This window comes from Lissotriton helveticus, chromosome 12 (genome assembly GCF_964261635.1).
Source record: "Lissotriton helveticus chromosome 12, aLisHel1.1, whole genome shotgun sequence".
Taxonomy (NCBI): Eukaryota; Metazoa; Chordata; class Amphibia; order Caudata; family Salamandridae; genus Lissotriton; species Lissotriton helveticus.
The window spans coordinates 15,691,403-15,703,849 of NC_136073.1; the positions used below are offsets into that span (position 1 = coordinate 15,691,403).

At 45.7% G+C, this 12,447-nt stretch overlaps 2 protein-coding genes across 3 annotated transcripts in view; one reads left to right on the forward strand and one right to left on the reverse strand.

The window, feature by feature from the left end:
* LOC144799799 (mast cell protease 1A-like) overlaps positions 1–677 on the forward strand; it is a 328,485-nt gene extending 327,808 nt beyond the window's left edge. For both annotated transcript variants that reach the window (XM_078671362.1, XM_078671361.1), the window contains exon 5: positions 456–677. In XM_078671362.1, coding sequence (XP_078527488.1) covers positions 456–587 — 132 coding nt within the window. In that variant the 3' untranslated portion in view covers positions 588–677. The remainder of the gene's footprint in view (positions 1–455) is intronic.
* A 3,794-nt stretch (positions 678–4,471) lies between these two features.
* The window catches only part of LOC144797840 (guanine nucleotide-binding protein subunit alpha-15-like), a 48,885-nt gene continuing 40,909 nt past the window's right edge, over positions 4,472–12,447 (reverse strand). The window contains exons 6-7 of the mRNA XM_078668648.1: positions 10,244–10,400; positions 4,472–5,875 (exon numbers count right to left, since the gene is read on the reverse strand). Of these exons, the coding sequence (XP_078524774.1) occupies positions 5,652–5,875; positions 10,244–10,400 (381 nt within the window). The 3' untranslated portion in view covers positions 4,472–5,651. The remainder of the gene's footprint in view (positions 5,876–10,243; positions 10,401–12,447) is intronic.

A 12,447-nucleotide genomic window follows, 5' to 3' on the forward strand; every position in this document is an offset into this window, starting at 1 on the left:
GCCTGTTGCTTCGCCTTCACACTCTGTACTCTCGCTGTTGACTCCTTGCCTGTGTGCTCTCTCTACCCGTTGTACGGCGAATGCGTCTTCCTCCCATCCACCCCCTGTGTTGCTTCTATTCCCCCACTCCTTTAAAAGAAAAACGCTTTTGCATGGTTTTTTTTAGTAACTGACCCATCTCTGATCAGTAACTAAAAAGGCACTCGTCATTTTGTAGGCGCGCACATGCGTGTTGGCTGCACCTACAAAGCGGCACAAGCAGCTATGTAAAGGCTCATTTTAAAAAATCTCTAGCCATAAGGCTCAGCATTGGGAATGCTGAGCAGCATGCCTAAAAGCCATTGGCAAAGCCAATAGACCCCAAAGGTGAGACCCATTGGCTTTGCCAATGCTTGTTCTCTGTAGCACCTTACTGTTTGTCTCATTTTTTTTTTGTCCTTTGATTTCTGTTTCAGGGAGATTCGGGAGGGCCTCTGGTCTGTAATGGGGTCGTGGAAGGTGTGGTCTCTTTCGGCATGGACTTCCCTCCTGGTGTTTACACTCGCATTTCCAATTACCTTCCTTGGATCAAGAAGACAATGGAATGAAGACAGAGTGCTTCGAAGGAGCATACGTCTTCACAGCGCCTCCTTACACGTGCCTACGCTGTAGAGTGGATTAAAACGCATTGGAAACGCATAGCTGTGTGCGATGGGTCTTCATTTTGGTGTTTGGTTAGCTGTTCGACTTAAAATGGTTAAAGGGATCATCCAGCGACAAGATCTAAAACCTGGTCCTGCTGCCCAGCCATGCGTTGTTCACAGTCGCGAATAATACGCCTTCCAGAAAGGCCCTTCGTTGGATGGCAGCTGGTTGGCACTGTACTTGTTTTAAGGATGTTTAGAGCTCACAGAACAAGTTTATATTTACAGCTTGTTGTGATATACCAGACGGTAATCCAGAAAAGGAGGAGGAGAGAAAACAAACACACCGCAGAGGTGTAGTCCGAGCAAAGGAGTTAGGATAGGTTGGTCTAGTAGGTGGTGCTTCAGTTTAACTTATAGAACATCTTTAAGCAAGGTGCTAGTCTAATGTCAGATGGGAGGCAGCTCCAGTTTCATGGCATGTCCTGAGTGAGAGCATTTGATGGTGGTCGTTTTCCTGAAACCTTGGGTCCTGAGCACTTGTCGCGAGTTGCTCTTGAGTATCCGTCCAGGCCCCTCAGGTTACTGGGAGAGGTGTGATGGTGTGGTCAGGTGGATGGCTTTCTTTCTAAGGCTGTTTTTTACACTGCTTTTGCCTCTGGAGGAGCCGGGATAAAGAGGAAAGGATGGCGGCTGTCTTATAAAATGCCCTGGTAGTTGTGATGAGTCGAGATACAGCTTGAAGGTCTGGCTTCAAAGAGACAGGGTGAATCTTGGGAAGTCCAGTGAACAGAGTTTCTCCAGTATTAGGGGTGTCTTTCATAGATTCACATGCTTGAATATTCCCCGTCGTCGAAGTGGGAGTCCCACTACCGTGGGACTCCCACTTCGACGACGGGGAATATTCAAGCATGTGAATCTATGAAAGACACCAATACTGGAGAACCACAGTTTACAGGTAAGTAACTTTTGTTCATTTCCATATTCAATACGCAAGATGTCTAATAATTGGACAACGAATATAAGACCTTGGTTATAAGGGCTCTACCCGATGACTCACGCTAGTTTCATTTGGTGTCTGACATGTCTGGGTATTTCTGCAGTGTGGCCAGTGAGACTCTATATAAGGTGTGGGACTCATCAAATGGCCTGGATGGTTAATTAGAGTTTGATGGATGCGTGACATCTGTCCAACATTGGAGAAGTCCCATCCACTCTATTCGGAGTGTATACGTGTACACATTGTAAGTAGGGCAGCAAGGACATTGCCCAAATGTTGGCGGGTGTCCTGCTTCCACCAAACCCTAAAGAACCCTTTAGGCCAAGTCCCATAGTGTGAAATCCAAATGGAATGAGTGAGGCTTAATTTAAGAAGGTTCTCAATATGCATGAAAGAGAGGGGTACACAAGGGAACCAGCCCAGATGTATCACTCCTGGCAACTCTTGGCCTTCAGGCAGGGAAAGCTTATTAAGGCAATGTACGTCAGCAGCTTAACGGTGCAAATTAGTGATGGTGCCAAATTACAACAAAGTGCCTGAAAAAGGCTATTATATCAGAGTATATGGGACGCTCCAGGAGGCAAAATTATATTATTGATGGAGTATGGAAAATCCTTACTACTTTCTGCCTTCAAATCTTGGAGCGGCTTTGAATGGGAAGAACGCAAGATTATCTGCGGAATAGGAAGAGCTCAGGCAGGTGCATTACCAGGGGAGGATTTAAAAATGAAGTCAAAGTAACGTGAAGTCGCCTCAGTGGTCCTGGCCCATTAGTGACCATGTGAACTTGCCTTGTCCAAAGGAAGATTTGGTTTCAAGCAGCAGACTACAGCTGGGAGTAGCTACACAGCTCAACATTTTAGCTCTAGCTTGCAGCTAGATGTATCAGTGAACAAAACAGTGGCCACTTGTATGGCACTGCTCTGCTCGTCGCGGAAGATCTTACCCATGCTCCCTGTACAGGCTAGGCCAGAGGTAGTGCGGAGCATAATTTTAAGTCGGCTTGACTATTGTAACGCACTACTTCTGGGGGCGCCTGCTACTTTGGTGGGAAAATTGCAACGCGTACAGAATTTCGCCGCCAAACTAGCACTTTCGCGCCGGCGCCTGGACTCAGCTGCCAGGGCACTTAGGGATCTTCATTGGCTGCCAGTCCATCAACGGATTGATTTTAAAGCTTTCTGCTTGGTATTTAGAGCTCTTCACGGACAAGGTCCGTCCCCTCTGCAGGACCTCTTCACTTGGTACACCCCGTCCAGATCACTCCGGTCAGCCTCGGCCTACCTGGTAGTAGTGCCTAAGATTCTGAGGTCCCGGATGGGTGGTCGGTCCTTCAGGTTCACCGCAGCGAGACTGTGGAATTCTTTTCCGTTGGGCCTGAGGGGTTTGGAAGACCTTCCTTCTTTTAAGAAAGCCTTAAAAACACACTTGTTCCCCAGAATAATGTAATTGTATCGGATGCTGGAAACATCATGTATGTGTCATAACAGTCTAAGCACCAGGATGCCCGTTGGGTGACAGTCATTGCGCTATACAAGAACGCCAATACATACATACATACATACAGGCACCACTTTTTGTCCAGGAAACCCTCAAAGCGCCTGCTGGAAGGGAAAGGGCGGCCAGTACTTTCTCAGAATGTTTTATCTCATAGGGCGAAGTTTGGTAGATATCAGCGATGTGGGAGGGAGGAGGTTAAAGTTTAAAAAATCTCCCTCTTATCTAACTTCTACGTAATCTTATTATTCTCATGAGACCTAACTCCGGTCTAGTCTGTTATCTTCTGAGGCAACCTTTTTCTCACAGTGTGTACAGAGTCACAAGACAGGGTGGAGAAAAAAAACACATCAGGGTAAAGTAAATTGTATATAGGACTCATTCTCTGAAATGTATCCTTAAACATACTAAAAGGGTATGTTGTTTCACAACTGCAGTGAGACTCGGCCTCGGTGCCAGTGGTGCAGGTCTGATCCTTTCCTGCCTGGCCACAAACTCTTGTATTACAAGTCAGCACTTAAAGGTCTTCAAAGCTAAGTCCAGTCACTAATGTAAGACAGACTGCTCGGTGATACTGTCTGGCTCTCAGAGGGTAGGGCCCCCCCCTGTCCCTTTGGGAGTCACAGTACCCCTGTCCCAGTCACATAATTTGCCATTCATAATCCAGTTCCTCAATATACTCCTAGAATGATAAACACAAACCCTCCCGGGGTGATTGCAAGCAGCATCACGGACAAAGCCCGAGGCTGGGATGAGGCCCCTTTGAACCCAGGTTATTTCCCAGAGCCAGGCGAGGTTGCTGCAGATGTCCTTTTGTGGTTGCATGAAGTAAGCTTGAAGACAGATCCCAGTAGATCCCAACCTCGGATATTTGACTGCAGATCGTTCCCACATCCTTGATGGCTCTCTGGATCTCTCAGCGGCATTCATGCCCACCACCCCCATATGTCCAGACCGCCTATGAGTTCACGCTTCTAATGGGCCCCCATCACGGCTTCTATCAAAGCCACCCGCTTCTAACGGAGCAGCAAGACATAAGATATCAAACAACTTTTAAAGAATGTTTCTTTATTTTCCTTTTCTTAGAACAAAACACAATGTACCAAAACAGAGTGTCCCATTCTGAGGGCAAAATTACGTATTCTAAAACAGATTCATTTACAAACTAGGGAAAGTCTCCGCCCACTCTGCGTCTGTTTCGGGAGTGGGGAACACAGCGACTGTGCTAAGTCAACGCTGGTGCTCAAACCATGTGAATGTACAGTTGAGCTGCCACCTCCTTCGGCTCAGCTCTCGACTGTCAGTCCAGGCCAAGGTTATTGGAAAAAGAAAAAATATATACACACACACACATACACTATTCAGTAAACACTGAATACACCCTAAACTGAAAGCTCTTTTTAAACACCACTGGGATATGCAGAGGGAAAGTGGCTCACCTTTTCTTACAAGAGGTGTGCACATGTCGCCTGTTTCCCATAATAATGTACATGAAGTCCTTGATTCCATACAGAGCGCCTCCATACCATATGATGCTTTCTCTAAAGTGTCCACCTGACAGTTGCCCAGTTTCATGGAATGCACTGTGTGCCCTGGGAAGGGGTGAAAGCGGCATTGCCCTTGCTGGGATTAGAACACGGGACCTGCAGAGCATCCCATTTGTCAGCCTCGACCACCGGCCCCATTAACATGACAGGACGCCAACATGTCAGACCAAGGTAAAGCGCTGGGAGCAACAGGTACATCTGAAGCACAATGTGGAAAGGACGTGCCGGGTGTATCTGAAAGGCCTGGTGTGGAGGAAGTGCCAGGGGCAGCTAAAACATCAGTTTGAGAGTAAAGGGCAGGTCCAGCTTTGTCCTCAGTAGGTCAAAACTCTTCAGTTCACGTGGGAAGAGGAAAATTGAGTCCTAGAAGAAGACCTTCGGTTGCACGTTTCCTGTCTGAAGCACCCCTACAGACGTGTGCACAGAAGTTTGATGGACCAGGAGTCAGTACTCGTGAAGGCCAAACTTTATGCTTAGAAAGGACACATGGCTGGATTCAACATGGCCTAATGTGGTGGTCGGAAAAGCCAGGACTCAGATTCAAGATCGCCGACGTGCTGGTGAGAAGGGCCACGAAGCTTGATTCAAGATGGCCGACGTGCTGGTGAGAAGGCCCACGAAGCTTGATTCAAGATGGCCGACGTGCTGGTGAGAAGGGCCACGAAGCTTGATTCAAGATGGCCGACATGCTGGTGAGAAGAGCTCCGAAGCTTGATTCAAGATTGCCGACATGCTGGTGAGAAGGCGCACGAAGCTTGATTCAGGATGGCTAAGATCCTGGTGAGAAGGGCCAGGAAGCTTGATTCAAGATGGTCAACATTCTGTTGAGAAAGCCCCGGAGGCTGGATTCCAGATGGCTAAAAGTGCTGGCCAGAAGTGCTATAGGGGTCTGCCTTAAAATGACAGAAAGTATGAGTCTGTCTACATGGACCACCGGCGCTCCATTCAAACCCAGGAGACCCAATGGCTAAGGGCAACCGCCACCTACAGTAGCACAAAGTCCCTTAGGGTCTTGATGAGCAGGGCTTCCTTCAGGTCGTCAAATACCTTACGGATATTGTCTGTGTCTGTGGCACACGTGTAGTGATGGTAGAACGTCCAGTTACTAGTCTCCTTCTTTGTGCTTTCATCCTGCGTACACTTTTCAAATACATCTGTGTACATCTTCAATATGAATTCCTTCGCCGCCTCGGAGTCCCTTCTGGGTCCTGAAATAAAATACAAATACAGTTGGTTATGGAAATGATCCAAGACTGCTCAATATCACGTTTTGAACACAAGACCCCTCTGGGTGGGTAGGGTTGGAAGTGGGGGGGTGCTTTAAAGAACTCTGCTCTTCACTTACAAGCAAGTATACAAATGAGGGTAAGGCCTGAGAATGTGAGGGAATGGTGGTGGCTGGAGGGCACTGTGGTGTTAAAGTCAGTGGAGGGTGGGTCTGTTGTGGGGTGGTTATGGAGTTCTGTGGTGGTGCTTTGAGGGGACTGTAGGTCAATGGCAGTAGATGGTGGCAGAGTGGTGAGGCTGTAAGGGGGGGCAGTGGGTAATGGAGACAGCATCTTCATGGCTGTTGCACGCTGAAGCTTCAGGTCGTAATGTAGTCGTGGTTGGATTGACCGCGACAATCTCACAGTGCTACCCATCACACTGACAGTGTTCGCCTGGTTGCAGTGAAGGGAGACTTTAAAAGTGTAAGAACGCTCTTTCTGGCCCTGAGATCATTCCGTGTCTGTGTTTTGCTTTGACAAAAACAGCCAGATCAAATTATTAGTACATCCTTGGGAGTAAGGGAAAAAAGTACCACCAGTCAACATTTTATTCTTTTTTTTGCAGTAGATTTTTTTCATGCCTTTTTAGTCGGTCCCCAGCCTCCACTCCAGTTTAGTCTTTTGGAATCAGACCCTGGGCTCCAGCATCACCTGCCCTTCTGGATTCCCCTTGGTTTAGGATTCTGGATTCAGGCTTCTCTATTTCTCTAGAGACAATCTTTTAGAGTCAGCCCCTCGCCCTATGCCTACAACAGACTTTCATGGACATGCCCTGGCCCTGTGCCCAGCCTACACTTTCAGAGTCAGTACCTGGCTCCACTTTTAGACAATTCTTTTATAGTTGTCCTGTAGCGTCACACCTAGATTAGACTTTTAGGTGTATATTCACAAAGATTTTGCACCATGTTTGCATCACAAAAGTCTAGACTAGACCTTTAGAGCCAGACTCTTGCTCCACTTCTAGACTATTCTTTTAGAGTCAGCACCATGGCCCCAAATCCTGAGTAGCCTTTGAGAGTCAGGGCCCATGGCTCATGCGCATGGGTTAACACGAATAAAAGACGGCGTAAACCAGTAAAGGACAGGCTATCATGTCCATAGTCTCTAACCAAATTAGATTATGTATCAAGAGTGCCCTTCTTTGCAGGCTGGGGCCACAATCTACTCTGATCTTGTATTTTTTGTGACTTTGTGCTCTTTTATAGCTACATAAGTGCTACTACCTTCAGTTTCGCTGATTGATGGAGAGGTGGGACGAAACATGATTCACTACCTTTAGTAGGTGGACATGTTGCTAGATTTTTGCTACTACCACCATTGGTGGGAAAATGGCACAAGCCAGAGAGAAAAAAAGATTGAAGTTCATTATACAGGCTTTACTAAAGCATGTCTAACCTAAAACGATTAAGGCCCAGATCATACACTTGTCAGTATCTGCACAGAACGGACGTAATGGGTGGTGGTAGGGTAACAAACGTGTTCTGCACAGTTATGAGAACTTCTCAGGTATTAAAAGATGCTGTAGTCATAATTCCAGGATGTATAAACTTCACCTGTCAATTAACAGAGTTGTCGCCAACATATTTTTGCTAGAAAGAAAGCTGACTGGATTACTAAAGGTAACAATGTTTCTGCCAGTGACACCAATCTACAGTGGCTAAGTCTAAATACGGTGAAATGGGGAGAGGATGTGGCCGAACGGACTAGGGCAGTCGATCTCAAATCTGGGTAACCGGGTTTGAGTCTCGCCAATGACGCTCAACATCCTGTGATTCTGGGCAAATCACGTAATCTCCCCGTGCCTACCAAAAAATGAATGTGACCTTGCGTAACGTCACTGGAGCTCATGTAAAGTGCTCCGATACCTTCGGGTCAAGTTTGCGCTATATATAAAACTAGGGGGGGGAATGGGCTGCCAGTAATGTCTCTACCGACTCAGTACTTTATGCCATTTTTACCAGCCCCAATCCCTAACTGGGTCCTAAATCTTATATGTAAATGTACAGGCACTCATGAAGCCCTTCTTATCCGCCTTTAGCCTGCTAAGCACGCCTTTCCAGTGTTTAACAAATATTTTATATGAGACGTAAAGAGGTGGAGTGAATGTCCAAAATCAAATAAAAGGGACATCTGGTGAAGCCAAGATTAGCAGCATTGGTTTTATAGGGGGTTGCCAGAGATCACTGGTTTGTTTAATTTTTAATGCTTTAAGGATTTGGGTATTCAATATGTCATGCTTTAACGTGCCTGTGTTATATATTATTTCACTAAAACAACATTTTTCTTCATTATCGCATATAAAAGCGCTTCCAGATATACACGTTTAGACTAACAGTTGTACACTTTAAATAAGTACTGCTCAATGCTCAGTGCTATAATGTGCCTATCACTGTCAAAGCTTATTTGTTAAAGAAATACACTTTTTTTAATTTTGATTAGACTTTATCATATTTTGATGAAATAGCACAGACGCCCATCCTTGAGTGTGTGTGGCTGCTCACCAGTGGCAGGAGAAGTAACAGTAGGTGTTGCAGCACCCAGGATAACGTGCTGCATGGCTAAATACTTATAAGGTCCTAAAGGTGACGCCTATAGGCTATGCCAATACTTGTTTTAAATACAATCTGAAGAAATTGGCCATTATAGCCTTCCTTATAGGATGCACCAGGCTCTTGTCTGAAGTATTTCTACAGGCCTTCCTGAAGAAAGGCGAACATCTACGCTTAAGAATGTATGTCCTGAAAAAGGGGCTTTGGGATTTTCGCACATGGGCAGGACTATTTAATGCTTGTTACTTCAGTGGAGATTCCCCTGAGAGAGAACGGGGATTACAGGTAAGAAACCACTCCTTCCTTCATGCCATGAATATTTATCATCATCGTTGTACCCAATTCCCTTTGAAAGACTCCAATATTGTACAAAATGCTGAGGCTGCTGAATAGACTGGCAACAGATTCCGCCCTCCTTCAAGAGTAGACTGTCTACAACAAGCCCAGGAAACCATTTACAGCCGGTGCCCCCAGACTGTTTCATTTCTGTCCCTGCATTAAGAACCAAGATGCACCAATTCTGCAATCTTCTGCGAGACATTTAAGCCAATTAGACAACTCGGATACAGAAGAGAAGCCCGAAGTCAGAGAGCAAAGAGAGATCGCAGATGGCTATGAACTGGGGGGCATATTACCAAGCACTAGCGATAATTATCGCTATTGCTTGGTTAGAGACAAATTTTACCGCTGAGCTGCGGCGATTTTTACCGCAGATAAACCTTGGTATTACCAAGGTTTATCGCAAATGCGATAAAAAACGGCCGCAATGCATGAATATCGCTGAAAAGTCCGCGAAATTCATGCATTACCGAGCTAATGCTCTTAGCCATGTTATCCATCTCCCATTGGATAACATGGCTAAGAACTGCTCGGGGCTGGCGTTAGCTTTTGGAGATATTCGCGCTTAGCGCGAATATCTCCAAAAGTTGGTAATAGGCGATAGCGATGTTAGCGACTGTTTCCAGTCGCTAACATCTTGGCACGCCCACTTTGCATGTCATTAGTGATAAATATCACTGACATGCAAAGTGGGGCCCAAGATGGTCGCTATCTCCTACTAGCTGTCGCTAACTGGTGTTAGCGACAGCTAGGTAATAGGGAGATAATTTTATCTCCGCTTTCTTGGCTTTTTAAACCAAAAAAGCGGAGATAAACCCCCTTGATAATATGCCCCTGGATTTTGAAAGCATCTTGTGCATGAGAGATGCTCTTTTTCTAGAAAATTTCATATCCCCTTCCACCTCCCTCTGGGGAAAATAAGTCGGCGGGGCAAGGCTTTGCCATGATTTGTGAATCTATATTGTCTGGCAGGTAAAGAAAAACAGGATTTCAAAGGATGTTCTGTTCCTGACTGATTGCAGAAGGTCAGGGAAGGGCAGGGACCTGGCACATTGATGTGGAGGAGAGTGAAGGTGTTGGACACAAGCAGTAGCAGACTGATGTGGGAAACATCCTTTACAACGCAACTTTTACCACGCAGTGCCTTTACGACGCAACTTTTACAACGCAAACCATTACAACGCATTGCGCTGGGGGGCGCTCTAGGATAGGGAATAGGTTTAATGCACTATCCAACACCTTCCCTACTATCCACGGGGACTGGAGTTGGAATAGTAAATTAAACAATTCACTATCCAGCGCCCCAAAGCACTATGCGTTGTAAAGGCATGCGTTGTAAAGGCATGCGATGTAAAAGCATGCGTTGTAATGTCATACATCCGACTGATGTGTATCCTAGCTGACAAACAATACGTCTCACCTGTAAAATGTGGAAAGTAGTCCTTGAGGTCAGAGATGCAGATTTTCTCCTCCAGGATATCGGTTTTGTTCAGAAACAGGATGATGCTGTTGGTTTCTTTCCAGTATGGCAGCCGAAGGATGTTGTTGAACAGAGCCAGGCTCTCCCGCATACGGTTCTACGTGGAGAAAGCAAGATCCGGTTAACAGGTTGTCTCAGAGATCAGGGACACGCTGGATTCAATATCTGACGCCTCTACACAAGAGCAGGCCCATAGGCCCATCTCGAGGATAACTTTCAGGAAGGTCTACAAAGTTCATAAAGAGACTAATTTGAAAAAGCTTACACCAATCAAGGGATAAAAATCATGACAATAATTAAAAGCGTACATTAGAAAAGGCCCAGCCCAATAACCAGCTCTCAACCATCACAGGAAACACATCCATGTTCAATTGGAACAGGAACTCCATTGTTGTAAAAGTTCTGTTTCTCACCTTATTTGATAGAACTCAAATTTGAAAGGCCGTTTTGCCAGAGTCCCTCAAGGACCAGCACAGAATACCCCATGATTAGTTCACCCCTTGTTTTGGCAAGGCATTTCTCCCAGGGACCAAGATGTCAGAGGCTGGAGATGTATAAACACACCCGGTGCACGTGGGTAGGAAAAACAGGAAAGGGAGAAAATTGGAGAGCACTGCTGTGTTAGGACGAGCAGCCTCACGCAGCCTAAGGTGACATGCTTCATCATAGGGTCCCCTCCTCACACTGGGCCCGCAAGGCCCCCAGCATGGCCTTCAACTCTCCCGCAGCAGAGGGGCAGGGGTGTTCTGCAGCACGACGAGTACCACCTATGTGGGGAGGGACGGGCAGAGTGCAAATGTAGATAAAGAAAAAAGTCAGTAAAACTATCTCCTGGTAGGTGGAAAAAGTCTATATTCTGGTGCCCCCAGTGGATAGGTTTAAAAAAGCTAATTGACCAGGAATTATGTATATTACCCTATTATATGGTGAACATGTTTCTGCCATGCTGGACTTAAAAAGTTCTAGGCATTCCTCAGGACCAAAATATATGTTTCACTCTGCTGTACAGAGTATATATAAAATTATAACAAAAAAGCCATACAGTCAGCTCTATGGCTATACTTGCGGCACCATCGTCTGATAAAGTCCACTAGACGCATTGACATATATGTAAGGATCCGCTGAACCGTCAACACTCCCTTCACAGCGTGCAGAGCTTGTAAGCTTCAACACGTCTCCTCTTTCGAAGATTCCAAGATCAAAAATTTGAAATGCGGACTCCGGAAGATTTAGATGCAAATTCAAAGGCCAAGAATAATTCCCTAATAACGTGTGTCTAGCCAGCAATGTTGTATTTATTGACAAACTAATGGGAAATCCAAGGGACCACTGGCAAATTCCAGCCAAGCGATCCCTTGAATTACGGTGCCATTTGAAATTCTGACTGGTGATTGGTCGGCTGAGCTCCAAACGCTCCTATAACTTGCACTCCAGGTTGCTCTGCAAAGCTTGTTAATTGGACAGGCAGAATTCAGAGCAATCCAGACTTGTGGGCTCAGACTGGAACCTGAAAACATTTTGTGCCCACGTGAGTTGAGCATTCGCATTCGGATTTGCACACCCTGCCGCTGCACAGATCAAACAGATCAAGGGCTTGCTATACCTGCTCTAGCAGCCAGCCTCTGAGGGTGCCTTCCACATTTCTGCAAGGAGAGGATCATATGTTGACCACATATAATACACAAAGGAGCTTATTTGCAAACCCTTGCGCCGCCTTTATGTAACTTTTTCCCATATTAAAAGTGGCGCATCTGCGGCGCATGGGACTTGTAAATAAGTCCCTAACTATTTAATCCAACTTCCTAGGAGACATCTGGAGACCTTGGGCCATATGTATCAACATACCCTTTTGCGATTTCTTAATAGCGATTTTTAAGGAATCGCTATTTAGAAATCGCAAAATGGTATGTATGTTGAAATTCGCTATTTTTTAGCGATTTCTTAAAATTCCTTAATTGCGATTAGCAAATTGCTAATCGTAATTAAGGAATAATTTCCCATTCATTTCTATGGGCCAGGATGCCCATAGGAATGAATGTGAAATTATTCTCAAGTTGCGATTCGTAATTTGCTAATCGCAAATTGAGAATAATTTCAAGGGTGCAGGGGTGCCCAAAGGACACCCTGTTGCACCCCTGAAAATA